General features: G+C 52.6%; 1 protein-coding gene across 2 annotated transcripts; it reads left to right on the top strand.

The window, feature by feature from the left end:
* The first annotated feature begins 108 nt into the window (after positions 1-108).
* Positions 109-20,124, top strand: INPP5F (inositol polyphosphate-5-phosphatase F). 2 transcript variants are annotated; one of them, XM_072129495.1, is made up of 20 exons: positions 109-319; positions 4,386-4,466; positions 6,370-6,506; positions 10,503-10,631; positions 11,371-11,538; positions 11,650-11,706; positions 11,779-11,977; positions 14,777-14,956; positions 15,175-15,242; positions 15,333-15,457; positions 15,617-15,694; positions 15,771-15,891; positions 15,998-16,126; positions 16,326-16,443; positions 16,569-16,767; positions 16,926-16,997; positions 17,075-17,148; positions 17,283-17,411; positions 17,939-18,026; positions 18,108-20,124. In XM_072129495.1, the coding sequence occupies exons 1-20, from the start codon at positions 223-225 to the stop codon at positions 19,141-19,143; spliced, it is 3,285 nt and encodes a 1,094-aa protein (XP_071985596.1). In that variant the 5' UTR covers positions 109-222; the 3' UTR covers positions 19,144-20,124. The 2 variants fall into 2 exon arrangements, with proteins under 2 accessions (XP_071985596.1, XP_071985597.1); XM_072129496.1 differs by lacking the exons at positions 17,939-18,026; positions 18,108-20,124 and having other exon boundaries at positions 16,569-16,802.
* The last annotated feature ends 996 nt before the right edge of the window (positions 20,125-21,120 follow it).

Raw genomic sequence — 21,120 nt, forward strand, 5'->3', positions numbered from 1 at the left:
GGTGACGTTAGTATGGGCGGGGCTACTGTCCCTTTCTTTCATATTCGCCATTTGTTGTGGGGCGTGGCCAGCGGCATGGTCCAATCAGCGATGAGTGAGTTTGTTATGGGCGCGGCGAGAGCGCTCCATGTCCGTCTCGGGGGGCGGGTTGGACTGTACCACCTCTTCCGTGTGTCAGATATGTGAGCGCCGCTGTCCTCACCACACCCGCCGCTCCCGGTCATGGAGCTCTTCCAGGCCAAGGACCACTACATCCTGCAGAGCGGGGACCGGGCCCTCTGGTGCAGCCGCCACGATGGAGCGCTCAGCAGCCGCCCAGGTCAGAGGATGGGGGGGCAGGGGGTGAGGAGGAGGATGGGGGGGCAGGGGGTGAGGAGGAGGAGGATGGGGGGGCAGGGGGTGAGGAGGAGGAGGATGGGGGGGCAGGGGGTGAGGGGGGGCAGGGGGTGAGGAGGAGGAGGATGGGGGGGCAGGGGGTGAGGAGGAGGAGGATGGGGGGGCAGGGGGTGAGGGGGGGCAGGGGGTGAGGAGGAGGAGGATGGGGGGGCAGGGGGTGAGGAGGATGGGGGGGCAGGGGGTGAGGAGGATGGGGGGGCAGGGGGTGAGGAGGAGGAGGATGGGGGGGCAGGGGGTGAGGAGGACGGGGGGGGCAGGGGGTGAGGAGGACGGGGGGGGCAGGGGGTGAGGAGGACGGGGGGGCAGGGGGTGAGGAGGAGGGGGGGGGCAGGGGGTGAGGAGGAGGGGGGGGGCAGGGGGTGAGGAGGAGGATGAGGATGGGGGGGGCAGGGGGTGAGGAGGAGGATGAGGATGGGGGGGGCAGGGGGTGAGGAGGAGGATGAGGATGGGGGGGGCAGGGGGTGAGGAGGAGGATGAGGATGGGGGGGGCAGGGGGTGAGGAGGAGGATGAGGATGGGGGGGGCAGGGGGTGAGGAGGAGGATGAGGATGGGGGGGGCAGGGGGTGAGGAGGAGGATGAGGATGGGGGGGGCAGGGGGTGAGGAGGAGGATGAGGATGGGGGGGGCAGGGGGTGAGGATGAGGATGGGGGGGGCAGGGGGTGAGGAGGAGGAGGATGGGGGGGCAGGGGGTGAGGAGGAGGAGGATGGGGGGGCAGGGGGTGAGGAGGAGGAGGATGGGGGGGCAGGGGGTGAGGAGGAGGAGGATGGGGGGGGGCAGGGGGTGAGGAGGAGGAGGATGGGGGGGGGCAGGGGGTGAGGAGGAGGAGGATGGGGGGGGCAGGGGGTGAGGAGGAGGAGGATGGGGGGGGGCAGGGGGTGAGGAGGAGGAGGATGGGGGGGGGCAGGGGGTGAGGAGGAGGAGGATGGGGGGGGCAGGGGGTGAGGAGGAGGAGGATGGGGGGGGGCAGGGGGTGAGGAGGAGGAGGATGGGGCGGGGCAGGGGGTGAGGAGGAGGAGGATGGGGCGGGGCAGGGGGTGAGGAGGAGGAGGATGGGGGGGGCAGGGGGTGAGGAGGAGGAGGATGGGGGGGGGCAGGGGGTGAGGAGGAGGAGGATGGGGGGGGGCAGGGGGTGAGGAGGAGGAGGATGGGGGGGGGCAGGGGGTGAGGAGGAGGAGGATGGGGGGGGCAGGGGGTGAGGAGGAGGAGGATGGGGGGGGCAGGGGGTGAGGAGGAGGAGGATGGGGCGGGGCAGGGGGTGAGGAGGAGGAGGATGGGGGGGGCAGGGGGTGAGGAGGAGGAGGATGGGGGGGGGCAGGGGGTGAGGAGGAGGAGGATGGGGGGGGGCAGGGGGTGAGGAGGAGGAGGATGGGGGGGGGCAGGGGGTGAGGAGGAGGAGGATGGGGGGGGGCAGGGGGTGAGGAGGAGGAGGATGGGGGGGGGCAGGGGGTGAGGAGGAGGAGGATGGGGGGGGCAGGGGGTGAGGAGGAGGAGGATGGGGGGGGCAGGGGGTGAGGAGGAGGAGGATGGGGGGGGCAGGGGGTGAGGAGGAGGAGGATGGGGGGGCAGGGGGTGAGGAGGAGGAGGATGGGGGGGGCAGGGGGTGAGGAGGAGGAGGATGGGGGGGCAGGGGGTGAGGAGGAGGAGGATGGGGGGGCAGGGGGTGAGGAGGAGGATGGGGGGGCCCTGGGAATGTAGAGGAGGAGGATGGGGGGGCCCTGGGAATGTAGAGGAGGAGGAGGATGGGGGGGGCAGGGGGTGAGGAGGAGGAGGAGGATGGGGGGGGCAGGGGGTGAGGAGGAGGAGGAGGATGGGGGGGCAGGGGGTGAGGAGGAGGAGGAGGATGGGGGGGGCAGGGGGTGAGGAGGAGGAGGAGGATGGGGGGGGCAGGGGGTGAGGAGGAGGAGGAGGATGGGGGGGGGCAGGGGGTGAGGAGGAGGATGGGGGGGCCCTGGGAATGTAGAGGAGGAGGAGGATGGGGGGGGGGCAGGGGGTGAGGAGGAGGAGGAGGAGGATGGGGGGGGGCAGGGGGTGAGGAGGAGGATGGGGGGGGGAAGGGGGTGAGGAGGAGGAGGAGGATGGCGGGGCCCTGGGAATGTAGAGGAGGCAGCTGTTGGTCCCCCTGGGGGGGGTGATGTGCTGTGACGTGTCTGAGGATTCGTCACATTTTCCTCCTCCATTAATAATTCAGCGTGACATCCACCTGCAGCCGCGTAACCTGAGCGTCCGAGAAAGCGACGCTGGATCCTCGTCTCTTCATTAACATTAATGGCCGCGCTGTCTGAGCCCCGGATGAATGGCAGGAGGCGGCGTCCTGCAGTGTGCGCCCGATTAATCTACCTGTACAGGACCCCTGACTGGGGGGGGGTACAGCGCTGGGTATATAGACAGTGACATGTATGTGGGGGGGGGGGAAGCGCTGGGTATATAGACAGTGACATGTATGTGGGGGGGGGGGGGGTACAGCGCTGGGTATATAGACAGTGACATGTATGTGGGGGGGGGGGAAGCGCTGGGTACATAGACAGTGACATGTATGTGGGGGGGGGGGGTACAGCGCTGGGTATATAGACAGTGACATGTATGTGGGGGGGGGGAAGCGCTGGGTATATAGACAGTGACATGTATGTGGGGGGGGGGGGGTACAGCGCTGGGTATATAGACAGTGACATGTATGTGGGGGGGGGGAAGTGCTGGGTATATAGACAGTGACATGTATGTGGGGGGGGGGGGGGTACAGCGCTGGGTATATAGACAGTGACATGTATGTGGGGGGGGGGAAGCGCTGGGTATATAGACAGTGACATGTATGTGGGGGGGGGGGGTACAGCGCTGGGTATATAGACAGTGACATGTATGTGGGGGGGGGGGTACAGCGCTGAGTATATAGACAGTGACATGTATGTGGGGGGGGGGGAAGCGCTGGGTATATAGACAGTGACATGTATGTGGGGGGGGGGGGAAGCGCTGGGTATATAGACAGTGACATGTATGTGGGGGGGGGGGGGAAGCGCTGGGTATATAGACAGTGACATGTATGTGGGGGGGGGGGAAGCGCTGGGTACATAGACAGTGACATGTATGTGGGGGGGGGGGAAGCGCTGGGTATATAGACAGTGACATGTATGTGGGGGGGGGAAGCGCTGGGTACATAGACAGTGACATGTATGTGGGGGGGGGGAAGCGCTGGGTATATAGACAGTGACATGTATGTGGGGGGGGGGGAAGCGCTGGGTACATAGACAGTGACATGTATGTGGGGGGGGGAAGCGCTGGGTATATAGACAGTGACATGTATGTGGGGGGGGGGGGTACAGCGCTGGGTATATAGACAGTGACATGTATGTGGGGGGGGGGGAAGCGCTGGGTATATAGACAGTGACATGTATGTGGGGGGGGGGAAGCGCTGGGTACATAGACAGTGACATGTATGTGGGGGGGGGGAAGCGCTGGGTATATAGACAGTGACATGTATGTGGGGGGGGGGGAAGCGCTGGGTACATAGACAGTGACATGTATGTGGGGGGGGGGGAAGCGCTGGGTACATAGACAGTGACATGTATGTGGGGGGGGGGAAGCGCTGGGTATATAGACAGTGACATGTATGTGGGGGGGGGGGTACAGCGCTGGGTATATAGACAGTGACATGTATGTGGGGGGGGGGGAAGCGCTGGGTATATAGACAGTGACATGTATGTGGGGGGGGGGGGGTACAGCGCTGGGTATATAGACAGTGACATGTATATATGAATGGGGGGGGGGGGGGGCGCACCAAGTTCTGGTTGTGTTGTGGTAACCTCTATAATATCACCGCAGCTTGAACTTTCTAAATTTTAGTAAATTTCACCCTAAGCCCAAACCTTTGTGTGTATTTAGTTGTGTCCATGTCAGTTGATGAATACTGCCAACCTACCACCTACCTACCTCTCTGCTCTCCGTGTCTTCTCCTCTGTCCTTCGTGGCCGCTCATGTGGTTTTTTTCTCGTGGCAGCCACGGACCTTCTCCTGGCTTGGAACCCGATCTGCCTGGGACTGGTGGAAGGGATCATTGGGAAGGTGCAGCTACACACAGGTAAGTCCCCATCACCCTTGTCTCTATCTCTGGACTGCGGGCAGGGCCTGGCAGGGTGCCCATGGCTCTGAGTCATTCCTGGGTTGGGTTCCTGGTTGGGTGCCGGCAGAGGCCTCCGGGGCAGTCAGCAGGACGGGAGGTAAGTAGTTTGTACATGTAAGTGACTCCCCCGCTGCCTGATCCTGCGCTGACCTTGTGCTGGACGTATGGGAAGTGAGTTTCCTCTGACTCCTCGTCTTTGTTCCCGTTATACCCTGGCATCCTGCAGAGGGTAGAGGGTAATGCTGAGAACACGGCACAGCAGTGTGAGGACTCTGCTCATGATAACAATACCTGAGATTATCTGCACTATTAGATCCTTTTAAAGGGAACCTGTCAGCAGAAATTGACCCAATAATCCACTACCAGTACCTCTATCACTCCGATGAATTCCTTCGAGACCAAGGAGGTGTCATCTAAGACATCTACTTTGAAGTTGGATGTATTATGGTTGTATAATGTCATGGAGGTGCAGCGCTAAAGTCCAGCTCTCCCACCTCTGATATTCCTCTGTGATCAGCATTGTTCATGCATAGGGGTGTTGCTTACAGTAAATGGGACTTTCTGGAGACTCTCTCTACAGCCACATGGATGAAAGTTTCACCCTGGTGCAGGCCTCGGGTTATAGGTCACACGGATATCGGCCAATGGGCTGTCAGACTAAAATTGAAGTTTTTTTTTGCTGTAATATTTTGAAATGCCGGATTTACTTGACAGTTTCCCATTATTGCTCCTTATGTTGGGGTGCTACCCTAAATATTTTGAGAATTCCACCCGAGAATGGGGTAGTCTGCACCCCTCCAGTACCTGGGTCTCCGTTACAATGTATTCACTTCAGTGTAGTGCAAGGAGACGGCTCCTTAGGTTGGATGGACATAGCCGGCTCTGTCTGTCTTATATCACCAGTTTGGATCTTCTGGATGATGGGCGCTGTACCATGAAAATAACCGGATCTGGCCGGTGTTCCGCTACCTGACAACTTGCTGGTGGTGAGTTATTGGGTCACTTTCTGATGACAGGTTCCCTTTAATGGTGTGAGACTCTTTTGAGACTTTTTTTCTTTTGCATGAGAACCCCCAACCCCCAGCTTTGTTACAGTGTGTCAGTGCAGGCTGTTTGTGCGGTGTTCATTGTCTGGAATCGGGCTGCTGAGAAGTGACTTGGCGTGGGGTGAGGGCATGAATAATGCTGCTTATTGAAGTCTAGTCTATACATAGGAGTCCATGAGCCTCTCCTCCTGTAAGATGTTTCAGCTTTCTCATGCCTTCAGGCTCGCTATGCTGGTTAGCTGATTAGATAGTCCAATTATTTCCTGTAGCCCATTTCCTGTCTGCCCATGGTCCCTCTAAAGCCGCGATGGGGAACCTTTTAGAGTCCGAGTGCCCAAACTACAGCCACAAAGAACCGACACTGCAATTTATTCAACAACTTATTCCCCCCTCCCCCCCCTTCTGATTGGTGATTTATGCTGTAATGTGTGTCGTGGTCTTCTATGTTTCCACAACAAGAAGAAACCCCTCCCCCCCCCCCCCCCCCGGCGTCTGGCCCGTGGTGTCCCCGGATGCAGATAACATGACCTTGGCTTCCACCTTATCGTTATGATTTCCTCTGGAGCATTAGAATAGACGGTCGGTAATACTCTGCGGTCATCTGCTGTCTCGCTCATTTCCAGCTGGAGCGGAGTTTGTGGTCGGAGGGAGTGTTTGGGGGTCTCGTAGTGGTCTGTGGTTGTGTCTGGATCAGACTAGTTATGGGTCAGCAGGGGGCTAACGTTAGATTTTACATATAGACCTTCAGGACCTGGGCCTCCCAGATGCCTCCATATGCTGCTCCTGGTAACGCTGTCTGCGGGTCTTCTCCACAGATCTCCCTTGGTGGCTCCTGCTCATTCGTCAGAAATCTTTGATCGGTGTTCTTCCTGAGGGCCATGAAATCTACAAAATCACAAAGCTAGCAGTCATCCCACTGTCCACAGCAGAACCCCAGGACCTGGAGCTGGAGGTAAGTGTCAATGAGGTAGGTGTGGAGGATGGCCGGTCTTTGTTCTGTGCCCAGGGGTGGCTTGGCTTGTACCATGGTCTTTGTTCTGTGCCCAGGGGCGGCTTGGCTTGTACCATGGTCTTTGTTCTGTGCCCAGGGGTGGCTCGGCTTGTACCATGGTCTTTGTTTTGTGCCCAGGGGCGGCTTGGCTTGTACCATGGTCTTTGTTTTGTGCCCAGGGGCGGCTTGGCTTGTACCATGGTCTTTGTTTTGTGCCCAGGGGCGGCTTGGCTTGTACCATGGTCTTTGTTTTGTGCCCAGGGGCGGCTTGGCTTGTACCATGGTCTTTGTTCTGTGCCCAGGGGTGGCTTGGCTTGTACCATGGTCTTTGTTCTGTGCCCAGGGATGGCGTGGCTTGTACCATGGTCTTTGTTCTGTGCCCAGGGGTGGCTTGGCTTGTACCATGGTCTTTGTTCTGTGCCCAGGGGTGGCTTGGCTTGTACCATGGGTTTTGTTCTGTGCCCAGGGGTGGCTTGGCTTGTACCATGGTCTTTGTTCTGTGCCCAGGGGTGGCTTGGCTTGTACCATGGTCTTTGTTCTGTGCCCAGGGGCGGCTTGGCTTGTACCATGGTCTTTGTTTTGTGCCCAGGGGCGGCTTGGCTTGTACCATGGTCTTTGTTTTGTGCCCAGGGGCGGCTTGGCTTGTACCATGGTCTTTGTTTTGTGCCCAGGGGTGGCTTGGCTTGTACCATGGTCTTTGTTCTGTGCCCAGGGGTGGCTTGGCTTGTACCATGGTCTTTGTTCTGTGCCCAGGGATGGCGTGGCTTGTACCATGGTCTTTGTTCTGTGCCCATGGGTGGCTTGGCTTGTACCATGGGTTTTGTTCTGTGCCCACGGGTGGCTTGGCTTGTACCATGGGTTTTGTTCTGTGCCCAGGGGTGGCTTGGCTTGTACCATGGTCTTTGTTCTGTGCCCAGGGGTGGCTTGGCTTGTACCATGGTCTTTGTTCTGTGCCCAGGGGTGGCTTGGCTTGTACCATGGTCTTTGTTCTGTGCCCAGGGGTGGCTTGGCTTGTACCATGGTCTTTGTTCTGTGCCCAGGGGTGGCTTGGCTTGTACCATGGGTTTTGTTCTGTGCCCAGGGGTGGCTTGGTTTGTACCATGGGTTTTGTTCTGTGCCCAGGGGTGGCTTGGCTTGTACCATGGTCTTTGTTCTGTGCCCAGGGGTGGCTTGGCTTGTACCATGGTCTTTGTTCTGTGCCCAGGGGTGGCTTGGCTTGTACCATGGTCTTTGTTCTGTGCTCAGGGATGGCGTGGCTTGTACCATGGTCTTTGTTCTGTGCCCAGGGGTGGCTTGGCTTGTACCATGGGTTTTGTTCTGTGCCCAGGGGTGGCTTGGCTTGTACCATGGGTTTTGTTCTGTGCCCAGGGGTGGCTTGGCTTGTACCATGGTCTTTGTTCTGTGCCCAGGGGCGGCTTGGCTTGTACCATGGTCTTTGTTTTGTGCCCAGGGGCGGCTTGGCTTGTACCATGGTCTTTGTTCTGTGCCCAGGGGTGGCTTGGCTTGTACCATGGTCTTTGTTCTGTGCCCAGGGGTGGCGTGGCTTGTACCATGGTCTTTGTTCTGTGCCCAGGGGTGGCTTGGCTTGTACCATGGTCTTTGTTCTGTGCCCAGGGGTGGCGTGGCTTGTACCATGGTCTTTGTTCTGTGCCCAGGGGTGGCTTGGCTTGTACCATGGTCTTTGTTCTGTGCCCAGGGGCGGCTTGGCTTGTACCATGGTCTTTGTTCTGTGCCCAGGGGCGGCTTGGCTTGTACCATGGTCTTTGTTTTGTGCCCAGGGGCGGCTTGGCTTGTACCATGGTCTTTGTTTTGTGCCCAGGGGCGGCTTGGCTTGTACCATGGTCTTTGTTCTGTGCCCAGGGGCGGCTTGGCTTGTACCATGGTCTTTGTTCTGTGCCCAGGGATGGCGTGGCTTGTACCATGGTCTTTGTTCTGTGCCCAGGGGTGGCTTGGCTTGTACCATGGTCTTTGTTCTGTGCCCAGGGGTGGCTTGGCTTGTACCATGGGTTTTGTTCTGTGCCCAGGGGTGGCTTGGCTTGTACCATGGTCTTTGTTCTGTGCCCAGGGGTGGCTTGGCTTGTACCATGGTCTTTGTTCTGTGCCCAGGGGTGGCTTGGCTTGTACCATGGTCTTTGTTCTGTGCCCAGGGGTGGCTTGGCTTGTACCATGGTCTTTGTTCTGTGCCCAGGGGTGGCTTGGCTTGTACCATGGGTTTTGTTCTGTGCCCAGGGGTGGCTTGGCTTGTACCATGGTCTCTGTTCTGTGCCCAGGGGTGGCTTGGCTTGTACCATGGTCTTTGTTCTGTGCCCAGGGGTGGCTTGGCTTGTACCATGGTCTTTGTTCTGTGCCCAGGGGCGGCTTGGCTTGTACCATGGTCTTTGTTCCGTGCCCAGGGGCGGCTTGGCTTGTACCATGGTCTTTGTTCTGTGCCCAGGGGCGGCTTGGCTTGTACCATGGTCTTTGTTCTGTGCCCAGGGGTGGCTCGGCTTGTACCATGGTCTTTGTTCTGTGCCCAGGGGTGGCTTGGCTTGTACCATGGTCTTTGTTCTGTGCCCAGGGGTGGCGTGGCTTGTACCATGGTCTTTGTTCTGTGCCCAGGGGTGGCTTGGCTTGTACCATGGTCTTTGTTCTGTGCCCAGGGGTGGCTTGGCTTGTACCATGGTCTTTGTTCTGTGCCCAGGGGTGGCGTGGCTTGTACCATGGTCTTTGTTCTGTGCCCAGGGGTGGCGTGGCTTGTACCATGGTCTTTGTTCTGTGCCCAGGGGTGGCTTGGCTTGTACCATGGTCTTTGTTCTGTGCCCAGGGGTGGCTTGGCTTGTACCATGGTCTTTGTTCTGTGCCCAGGGGTGGTTCGGCTTGTACCATGGTCTTTGTTCTGTGCCCAGGGGTGGCTTGGCTTGTACCATGGTCTTTGTTCTGTGCCCAGGGGTGGCTTGGCTTGTACCATGGTCTTTGTTCTGTGCCCAGGGGTGGCGTGGCTTGTACCATGGTCTTTGTTCTGTGCCCAGGGGTGGCGTGGCTTGTACCATGGTCTTTGTTCTGTGCCCAGGGGTGGCGTGGCTTGTACCATGGTCTTTGTTCTGTGCCCAGGGGTGGCTTGGCTTGTACCATGGTCTTTGTTCTGTGCCCAGGGGTGGCGTGGCTTGTACCATGGTCTTTGTTCTGTGCCCAGGGGTGGCGTGGCTTGTACCATGGTCTTTGTTCTGTGCCCAGGGGTGGCGTGGCTTGTACCATGGTCTTTGTTCTGTGCCCAGGGGTGGCTTGGCTTGTACCATGGTCTTTGTTCTGTGCCCAGGGGTGGCTTGGCTTGTACCATGGTCTTTGTTCTGTGCCCAGGGGTGGTTCGGCTTGTACCATGGTCTTTGTTCTGTGCCCAGGGGTGGTTCGGCTTGTACCATGGTCTTTGTTCTGTGCCCAGGGGTGGCTTGGCTTGTACCATGGTCTTTGTTCTGTGCCCAGGGGTGGCTTGGCTTGTACCATGGTCTTTGTTCTGTGCCCAGGGGTGGCTTGGCTTGTACCATGGTCTTTGTTTTGTGCCCAGGGGCGGCTTGGCTTGTACCATGGTCTTTGTTCTGTGCCCAGGGGCGGCTTGGCTTGTACCATGGTCTTTGTTCTGTGCCAGGTGGTGGCTTGGCTTGTACCATGGTCTTTGTTCTGTGCCCAGGGGTGGCTTGGCTTGTACCATGGTCTTTGTTCTGTGCCCAGGGGTGGCTTGGCTTGTACCATGGTCTTTGTTCTGTGCACCGCATAGTATGGCAATGTTACCAGAGATTGGGTGCATCTCTTCTGACAGTTCCCAAATCAGAAGAAGTTCAGGAGCTTTGGGGTTTATGGGCAGCAGGGGAGTTGCTGTGGAGTATCAGATGAGGATGGTGTAGTAGGGGCCTATGTTACATGGGTGCTGTGCTCCGGCTTTGTGGTACTTTGTCTCTGACTATTTCCTCTATTATCTTGTAGCTTTGCAAAAAACACCATTTTGGTATCGACAAACCGGAGAAGATCACGCAGTCTCCCGATGACTCCAAGTTCCTCCTCAAGACCCTGACACAGATAAAATCCAATGTGTCCGCCCCCAACAAGAAGAAGGTAAGAGCTCGGGCAGTAACGGGAGAAGGGTTAATGGGTCGTTTTGCAGAATCTTTATTACAACCAGGAGACAGATCTGCAAGGGATAAGCGGATGGTAAGGGCAGGACTCCTCTTCTATGCTGTGTTTGGTCGATGGTTGTTCTAGTGTTGAAGCGAAGGAAGGGGGTCGATGAAGGGTCACGTTACCATATTTTTGAAATGGGGGATCTGTGGTTGTGGGTTTAGTCCAGGGTCTCAGTGCTGTATTTTGGTGATGGTGGGGGATCTGTGGTTTGGGGGTTCAGTGAAGGGTCTTAGTGCTGTATTTTGGTGATGGTGGGGGATCTGTGGTTGGGGGGTGTAGTCCAGGGTCTCAGTGCTGTATTTTGGTGATGGTGGGAGATCTGTGGTTCGGGGGCCCAGTGAAGGGTCTCAGTGCTGTATTTTGGTGATGGTGGGAGATCTGTGGTTCGGGGGCCCAGTGAAGGGTCTCAGTGCTGTATTTTGGTGATGGTGGGAGATCTGTGGTTTGGGGGTTCAGTGCAGGGTCTTGTTGCTGTATTTTGGTGATGGTGGGAGATCTGTGGTTTGGGGGTTCAGTGAAGGGTCTTAGTGCTGTATTTTGGTGATGTGGGAGATCTGTGGTTGGTTGGGGGGTTTAGTCCAGGGTCTCAGTGCTGTATTTTGGTGATGGTGGGGGCATTGTGGGTTCGGGGTCTAAGCGCTGTATTCCATGTTCTGAAGTGGTTACCTTTCAGGGTAAGGAGAGTAAGGAGAAGGAGCGCCTGGAGCGGCGGTTACTAGACGAATTATTTAAGATGTTCATGGACTCGGATTCCTTCTACTACAGCTGGACATACGACTTAACCAACTCTGTGCAGCGGCAGAGCTCGGCAGAGGCCTCGGGCCTTCCAATGTGGAGGAGGGTGAGTGGTGGCCGAGGACTGGACACACGATGGGAAAGGGTTAGGTGGGACATCTATGCTTTGGGGAGGGTGTTGTAGTTTTGGGTCTGATGGTCACTTGCTGTTTTTTAGGTGGATGAAAGATTCTTCTGGAACAGGCACATGCTGGAGGACCTGATTGCACTGCAGGTCAGAGCTCGTCCCCTGCACGTTGGTCCTTGTTTAGCTCTGTATCTAACCCCAGAATCTGTCACTCTGCAGAATGCCCATGGGGGACACTGGATCCTTCCTATTATCCAGGGCTTTGTACAGATTGAGGAGCTGATCGTAAACTATAACGAGTCCTCGGATGATGATAAGAGCAGCCCTGAGACCCCCCCACAAGAGGCGACCTGTGTAGATGATGTCTATCCCCGATTCCTGGTGGCTCTTATTTCTAGAAGGAGCAGGCACCGAGCGGGTGAGTCCATCCATTGGGCCCTGGGGGGTTGTATCTGTGTGTTTTCTCGTTATGTCTGTATTATGGAGAGGACGAGCCTCAAGTTTTGTTTATTATCCAAATATTAGCATGGGCTTCAATGGCCTCAGATAAAGTGTGTACAATGCGGGGCGGCTGTGTATATCTAATGTATACATCCTGGCGGCTGTATATATAGTGTAGACACGAGGACGGGCAGCTTTATATACAGTGGTACATCTCTGTGCTAAACGCTCCGTCTACTTGACTGTATACAACCAACATACATCTCACTTCAAACTCAATTTTCTGGATGACTTCTTTACACTGAGCCTTAAAAAATCCTGATCTGGAAGGTCACGGGACCTGTAATTGTCTTATATTATATGTCACCCTTGTTCTGTAAAGCACTGCAGAATCTGATGACGCTCAATAATAACAATAATAATAAATCCTTATTTATAAGTGTTAATCTACTTGACAATAGACTGGTGGCAGTGAATTAGGTCAGTATCTGCTGACAGGTTCCCTTTAAATACACCTTGTAACACTGGCATCGCCCTAGATCACCCCCTTTCTCTAGGGTACCCCGATATTCACCTTGCCCAGGAAGCAGCAGCTAGTTTCTATGGTCTATTCTATGACTGTTGGCTTGATGGGGGTCACTGTGACTATTAACTAAAAGGGGCCTTGTGGGGGACGCTGACCAATGGAGCTCCATTTAGGGCGAACTGGCCGATTTGCCTAGCTGTCTAGCCCAATCTGGGCTGTCCTTTTGGACTTTCTAGGCCTTTTTACATCTGAGGCCCACTACACATACATGAGCTGGGGCCGCACTGTCTACGCATCCCTGGAGGTGCCACCATCCACTACCACTGGAACCTCCTGAGCTCGTGGGGTGTGTGGAAAGCTTCCAGCCTACTGCAGACTACCACAGGGTAGAAGCCCCAGCCTAAATTTGTGTGGGCAACCTCCTCATCTCTTCATCATGGGTCTATGTCCGGAAGACCAGTACCTGTCCTCAGCCCAGTTTGATTGGACCGGCGACATCTCTGGGGACTGAGGCCTTTATCTTTCCTGGAGCATTGACCTCTCTGAAGCTTTTTTCCTAGAAGACCTGGTCATCTTTCACTTATGACTGTGGTATGGCCGCACTGTATAAACCCTAACCCACCTTCAACAATCAAATGTTCATCGCCAAGTTCCTAAACTATAGAGCCCATTAAGCAATCTGACGGCTCTTAAAGGAACAAAGGTCCCCCAAAGTTCAGAAGGAGTATGCCTAGTATGTGCATGACAAGAAGCATCTGCAAGAAGCTAATTTAAAGTTCGACAATCTATACCTCCAGGATCCGCACTGTTAATGATAATCCTGTTTCTTACACTTCGTAAGACGTTTCAACCTCCCTGGACTCACGGTGATGCCCCCCCCCCGAGAGGCTGATCCCTTTAATGTGTACTTGCTCATCGCAATGCGGTGGTCCCTGTGGAGCTGCCTATGCCCTTCTATTCCTGATATATCGGGCCTTGTTGGTTTGTCAGCCAGAAGGTATTAAGCGTCCAAGTCAGACAGGGTGGATGTATCCCACAACGCAGCACTAGTGGTGCTAGAAAGCGCCCCCTAGCAGGGGAGAACACGATGATCAGCCAGGAACTTAATGCATAGAATTGTAGGAAGATGGTGTGTGTATAAGTAAGACCTAACTTCTGGCTGGAGATGGTGCCACAGATCATCCAAAACCAGAAGTCGGGTATCAGCCCCACTGTTGATCTCTGCTTCAGAGTTCTATCCCAGACCATATTAAAGTCTCCCAAGACATGAGAAGTTTATGCCCAGAATTGGAGCGGTTATGCTATTCGGTGCGGTTCCTGGAGGGCTACAGACTTAAAATTCAAAAAGATGACAGGGCTAACCACCCTGACCCTACCCTGTTAGGGTATGCTAATAATTATAGGTTCAGGCCCATGTTATTTGGAGAGGGAGAATTTTCCATTGTTTTAAATTTCCCTCCAAAAACATAGGACATTATCCCTCTCCCCAGTAAAGTATACATGAGCAACCCTGTGGGTGGTGCCAGTGCGGGTCATGCATCCTGTAAAATACTAGACTGGATGAATGTAGACAGGATCCAATCTAAGCTCAATAAAATCAACGTGTACAAAGCTCCTGGACCAGATGGGTTACACCCCAGAGTCCTTAAAGAACTCACTTCTGTTATTGCTGTCTAAGATCTCCCGAGATTCCCTAATAACTCTTATGACGCCAAGTAACTGGCACAAGGGAAATGTGGTGCCACTATTTTCAAAAAGGCTCCAGAACTTTGCCAGGGAATTACAGGCCTGTAAGCCTATCTTTTAGCATGTCTTATCCTTGTAATAAAGTTTACTTGTTATTGATTAAAAAAGGGGCATTTTGACTATTGGCTGCTGCGTGGGAGCACTGTGACTATTGCCTACTGTAGGGGCTCATATTGGTTATATGCAGCGTTGTGGTTTGTCCTCAAAGGGCTGATTGTAATAAGTAACTTCTAAATCGCTTGCTTCACTGTTAAGGAGTAGATTTCTATAGTAATAAAATTATATTCTTCCCTTTTACAGCATCAACCAGGTTGATGTGGCCCAAGGTGAAAAAAAATAAAATTTTTCCACCCGACCCTAGGTAATCGTTGTGGGAGGCAGAACGGTATATTGAATCTACCATCATGAGATAGTCGATGGCGCCTCCCTAGATGGTCATGTGGGGGGTAGAGCAGTATATTCGGGGTCTACTATTACATATAACAGAGTGTCCTTCTGTCTCAGGAATGAGATATAAACGCAGAGGTGTCGATAAAAGTGGAGATGTTGCAAACTACGTAGAGACGGAACAATTCATCCACGTCCACAATCACACCCTATCTTTTGTGCAAACCCGAGGCTCCGTGCCTGTGTTCTGGAGTCAAGTCGGATATCGATACAATCCTCGTCCTCGTCTTGACAAGGGTAAGTGCCTGGTGGAGGGATCTGGCAGAGAACAGCTTATGTTCTAGTCAGCGCCATGTGACTTCTGTGTAGGCTACCCCTGTACTGGGATCTATAGCCACAATAGCCCCATTGTGGACTCGTGTAGCCATACACTGTTATTAGATATTCATAACCCACTTTTTGGTTGACTTTTTGGGTGTTATTCTTCTGTACCAAACATTCACTGCCTCTTGCAGGGGAGGTCGAGACGAACTTCTACTTCTGCTTACACTTCAATAAGGAGCTGGAGATCTACAAAAAGCAGGTGGGTGTTGAGGACCTGGTGGGTGTCGCGGTTGAGGGCTTTTTGGCATGCACCTTGTTTTGGTCACTGGCCTTTATGTGATTCCTACAGGTCCTCATTAACCTGGTTGACCAGACTGGCCGCGAGAAGATCATTGGGGACGCGTACATGAAGCAGGTTCTGATGTTTAACTGCCCTCACCTCACCTACGTGACCTTTGACTTTCACGAGCATTGGTAAATTCAGTTTGTAATAACTAGGGGTAGATAGGGATTGCACATTGCCCAGAAATTAGCAAGAAGTGACTGTTCACGAGCGGTTTGCTGGTTTATGTTCATTTTCACATTTACACATCTCTCTCCTCCATTTTCTGTTGGTTAATCACCTCTGCTTAGCCGAGGAATGAAGTTTGAGAATGTTCAGACTCTGACAGACGCCATCAGTGACATCATCACAGACATGAAATGGTGCTGGTGAGTAGCAGACACGTTGACGGTGTGGAAAACAGGAGGGGGTGCCGTCTGCTCCAATAATCTTGTATCGTGACAGGGTGGACCAGGCCGGTGTCATCTGCAAGCAGGAAGGGATCTTCAGAGTGAATTGTATGGACTGTCTGGATAGGACTAATGTGGTCCAAGCTGCCATTGCCCGGGTAGTCATGGAGCAGCAGGTAAGGCTTCCGGATTGCTCCTCTCTGTCCTCTGGGTGCTACGTAACTCTTTATTCTTCCTCCAGTTCCGAACCATATCCAGGCACATATAATTTTAATTTTTCAGCTTAAAAAGCTTGGAGTGATGCCGCCGGAGCAGCCGCTGCCGATGAAATGCTACAGGCTTTACCAAATGATGTGGGCAAACAATGGCGATGCCATAAGCAGGCAGTATGCCGGAACAGCAGCATTGAAGGTACAACTTCCTGCATTGCGTACAAGCAGACTAGGCCTTCAGCTCTCTGGTTATGGGCCACTTTCATGCAGTGGTCGGAATGTAAGCATCTGTATCCAACTCTGCCAGTGTCCGGACCTCACGCGGTGCCCTCTCCTCTAAGTACCACATTTGGTGGTGACATTTTTCTGTATGTGTCATATTTTGTGTCTTCACACAGGGAGACTTTACACGGACTGGTGAAAGGAAGCTGGCAGGGGTCATGAAAGACGGAGTAAATTCAGCAAATCGCTACTACATCAACAGGTTCAAGGATGCCTACCGGCAGGCAGTGATCGGTGGGTGCTCCAAAGTGTCATCCAAAGCGTGACCTCATTCTTAGACTGTACCCAGTCCTGTAGGATCCCTCATCACCCCAGTTTGTTAGGGTTATGTCACTGAGCTGTTGTCTGTCCTTCTGCAGACTTGATGCAAGGAGTCCCAGTGACTGAAGATCTCTATTCGATATTCACAAAAGAGAAGGAGCACGAACTGTTACAGCGTCAGAGCCAGAGGAACCACCAGGAGCTGATCAGCCAACTGCTCCAGAACTACATGCAGATGCTGCTGCCAGACAATGAGAAGTTTCACGGAGGATGGGCCCTCATTGATTGTGACCCGAGGTCTGTGGATCCGAAGGGAATGACGGGTGGTAGAGGTGGGATTATGATCTTGTGTGTGTCCACTACAAATTCTGTTCCGTATCCAAACTGCAAGTCACGTTGATAGTCGAAACCTTTCACCCCCAACCCTCTATTAACACTTAAACTTGCTCTTTCAGTCTCATTGATGCAACACATAAAGATGTTGAAGTTCTGCTTCTTCTCTCGGACTGCGCCTACTACGTGGCTTAGTAAGTGACCCCTCTGTGTCTTATGACTATATCTCCTCATAAATCTCCGGGCTCTCATGGATCCTCTTCTCTTCCAGTTATGATGATGAGGTTGATAAAGTGAATCAGTACCAGCGATTGAGTCTTGAAGATTTGGATAAGATTGAGATTGGTGAGTTCCCGAAGCTCTGTGGTGTGAAGGTCCTGACCTAAGCTTTAGACAAGGCCAAGTGGTGTTGAATTCCTTCTCTTTAGGTAGGAGAATGATTTATGAAGAATGAACCTTGTAACGTTCTCTTCACTCAGGTCCTGAACCAACGTTTTTTGGGAAGCCCAAGTTTTCGTGTATGCGTCTGCACTACAAGTACAAGGGGAACAGCGGCTACTTCCACACCCTACGGGCGGTGACTCGGAGTCCAGAGGAGGATGGAAAAGGTACAGTGGTAGTCCTTGTCAGAGGCTATAATTGTGGCTAAACTATCCCTTCAGAAGGCAGAAACACTGTTGAGTGTTCCCTACAATTTGCCATTTAACAGGCTTGTTATAGAGAGGACCATGCAGGCTGCAGCCACTGAGTGAGCCATTAATTCTGCCCATACATGATTGAAGATCTTTTGTGTAAAATTCATTATGGTGTATTGTTGCTTACTTATGCTGCCTTTCCCTAAGTACCCCAAACCTTACAATGAACCTCTTTATGAAATCGGGCTCCTTATGCCAGAGCTCACGTAGCAGAGTAGGGAAGAAGACCCTTTTCTTCATGGGTTTAGAATTGGATTTTTATTGGGTTTATAATGGTCATTAAGGGAGGACACTGTCTCTTTCAGGTCTGCCTGTGTCTGTAGGGTATGATAGGAGGGATGACATCATTGTATAGTCCAGTGTAATCCTCTAGATGGGTGCGTGGAGGTAACATCGCTCTATCCAGGGGGTCACTCATACTTGTTTTGTCTGTCCTGCAGATACGCTCTTGTGTATAGCAGAAATGCTGCGAATTACAAAACAAGCCCTGGGCTCAGACGTTCCCATCATCGAGAAGAAGCTGGAGAGGTGAGGGCATTGTCCAACCCTTTAGACTGGATATTTATGGCCATTCTCCATAAAACTGAATTTTATTTACTTTTTTTAAAGAAAAAACAGCAAACCTCACGAAGAAATAATGGGGATACGCTCCAAAGAGCCGAAGCTGGGAATCAACAATGTGGCACTCGCTCAAAGCAAGAACTTCCTGATGAGTAAATTCTCCTCGCTCAACCAGAAGGTCAAACAAAGCAACATCGGAAGTTTACGCAAGTTAGGAAACTTAAACAAGTCAGAAGTTAAAGGATTTCTTAAACCCAACCTGCAGGTCAGTCTGTGGAAGTCTGATAGCAGCTTGGAGAACCCTGGCAGTGATGTCAAAGGTCACATAGAATCGGACTTGGACCTTTCTTCAGACAGCGACTCTTTCCATTCTGACGACGGAGGACTCTCTGGCTCGCTGGATAACCTCTGTCAGGTAGACTATGTGCTCCCAAGCTGTGGCATCATTGCCTCTGTCCCCCGGCTGGGGAGCCGCTCGCAGTCTGTCAGCAGTGCAGAGATTAATCTTCACATTCCTACGGAGATCCAGGTCACCCATTGTGAGGCCTCCCCGGCAGATAATGTCCACATAGACTTTGGGACCCCCGTTGAGGCTTACTGTCATCAATTTGTTCAAGACGCACAGACCAAAGGCGGCCTTCAAAAGGGTGAAGAGAACAAGGACAAGATGGAGAATTTTCTGGAGGGCAATAACTCTGGGTGTATCCTGCCCACCTCCGATGCACCTGATGTGGATCTACTGAACCGGCCTTCCCAGCTCCACGTATTAGTCCCAGATCCTGCTCATCATATGTTGTGTGTAGACCCAGCTCCTGCCGCGCTGTCTGGACAGTCCAGTCCTGGCTCTGGTTCCGCAGCCTCTCCGGCCGATAGCAGCAGTAGTCGGGCAGTGTCTCCGTTCGCCAAGATCCGTAGTTCAGTGGTCCAGGTGGCGAACATAACTCACGCTGGACTGGCCCAAGGGATCAACTTCGCTGTGGCAAAGGTACAGAAGTCTCCCGATCCGGAGACTGCGACTGTCACACAGAGAAACGATTTTAAGGAAATGTTCACCCAGTGTCAAACGCGTATCATCCAGATCTGAGTCGGTGGTGGACACGAGACCGCGAGGAGTTCATGCTGTAGCAGCGTTTAGCGCAGCGACACGAATGTTTACAGGTTGTTTTTTTTTCCTCCCCTGAAATCTCTATTTTTCCAGGTAGAATTTTTGACATATTTTAGTGGAGTCCTTTTACTTGACCTAGAGACTGTTTTCAGTAAATCATGCTTTTTTTTTTGCTATTTATTTTTGTTTTTACACTGTAAGCACCGGCACAATCGCCTGACACTGACATTTTTAATTTGCACACAGTCTTCCCTTCTTTTTTTTGCCTTAAAGTATTACCATACTTTATAAATGGGGTCCCTGAATAAGATGTCGCACTGGAACGAGCTGGGCAATACACGTCGTAACTGTGTGGCTCGGTCTCCCCCGTGTCCGTCCTGTGATGCCCCTTGTGTATATTGTGATATTCTCTGTGCCTCCGTCATGTATTTATTCAAGTTCTTCCTTAACCTTCCAGGAGTTTGTCCGTTCTCGATTTGTAGTGTTTTAAGACGTCTTAAGAAAAGGGACTTATTTTAATAAAAAAAAAAAAAAAAATACAAGATGCTGTTGTCCAGTTGCACTTTACTGGCTGGTACTTTCTGGCAAGTAACTTCTATGGCTGTACACACACCTTATCCTTAAGAATATCACAGCACTTAGGAATAAGGAGGCAATGCAAATCTAAAGGGCATCTGCCACCTGGATGGAGGACTGTATGCAAATGAGCCTGAGGGGCTCCAGGTTCTCTTAACACCTATGGAGCCCCTTAGTTTCATTTACATACAGTCTTTCATCCTGGTGGTAGATTCTGATATATATATATATATATATATGCAAATCACTGCCAATAAGTTTACAAACTGGTTGCAACCAAGGAAAGGAACCATTTAGGGATAAGGGCAATGCTATTTTTTTCTTTTTTTTACCAAAGTCTTTATTTTGGGTGGGTTATCTTGCATGGCAGGTTCTCTTTTTTGTTTAAATTTTTAATTACTTTTTATTGGAATAAAGGCAGTTTTTAAAAAAAAAAAAAACAACTTTTTACTTTCTTTGCATCCTAGAAGGACCTTGATGACAGCTATAATGCACTGATGCTGCAGTGAAATATTCCACTAATTGTGACATCGGGGTGTGGGGCGAACAAGGCTCTAAACTTTCTAGACATTGTGGAGCGTACTGACCGCAGAAGATAACAGGTCATGATCATGTGTTGACATGGACCGGGCCGGAGACTGTCTTTCTGTGGATAACTTCTGAGATTGTGCCAGCACCACAAAAGGATAGTATTTGGAGGTGCGTCTCTGGGTTTAGAGTTGTACAAGTTTAGAAAAACAAATGAGTTAAACTGACCCTGGTTGTCTCCAGCGTTACATTGCAAGGCCAGACGCCACCTTTAGACTGCAGGGTTTTGTTCTCAAAAGTGAGGTCCTGCGTATATTGAAGGCTCCGTAGTCCTGGGCCAGGGTTGTGCATTCACAGCAGTCCATGTAGTCGCCCATCTCTTCTAGGAATTTTGCCAGAATGTTTTCCATGTGTAATTTTTATTGCCAGCACAGGTCCTTGCTTAATCATAGGAGTAGATCCAATACACTCCTTGTGCACGTCCGTCCCACGGAATTTGGATTGCGACTAGTATTGTAGCGATACCAAGGTTGTATCTGTTACAAGACAACTGCTCCAATTCACATGAACTCCAGTAGTCAACAGTAGATCCTATGTATGGCCCCAGCAGAATATCACCATGATGGACCCTCTGCCTTTCATTGCATGTTTCCCCTTGCAGACATAACATATCCATAGGACAAGCAGCTGCCACATGCTCTTAGTTTCTCATGGATTTGAAGACTCATCCAGACTCTCCCTGTAGATGTCCCGTTTCCTAAAAAATTTCCAGTTGATGGTTTGTAGATGTGACGGCACTGCTTAGCCTCATGTTCCCGTCTGTAGGGACACTTCATTTCTGGCCTTAGGCTC

This window comes from Engystomops pustulosus, chromosome 11 (assembly GCF_040894005.1).
Source record: "Engystomops pustulosus chromosome 11, aEngPut4.maternal, whole genome shotgun sequence".
NCBI lineage: Eukaryota > Metazoa > Chordata > Amphibia > Anura > Leptodactylidae > Engystomops > Engystomops pustulosus.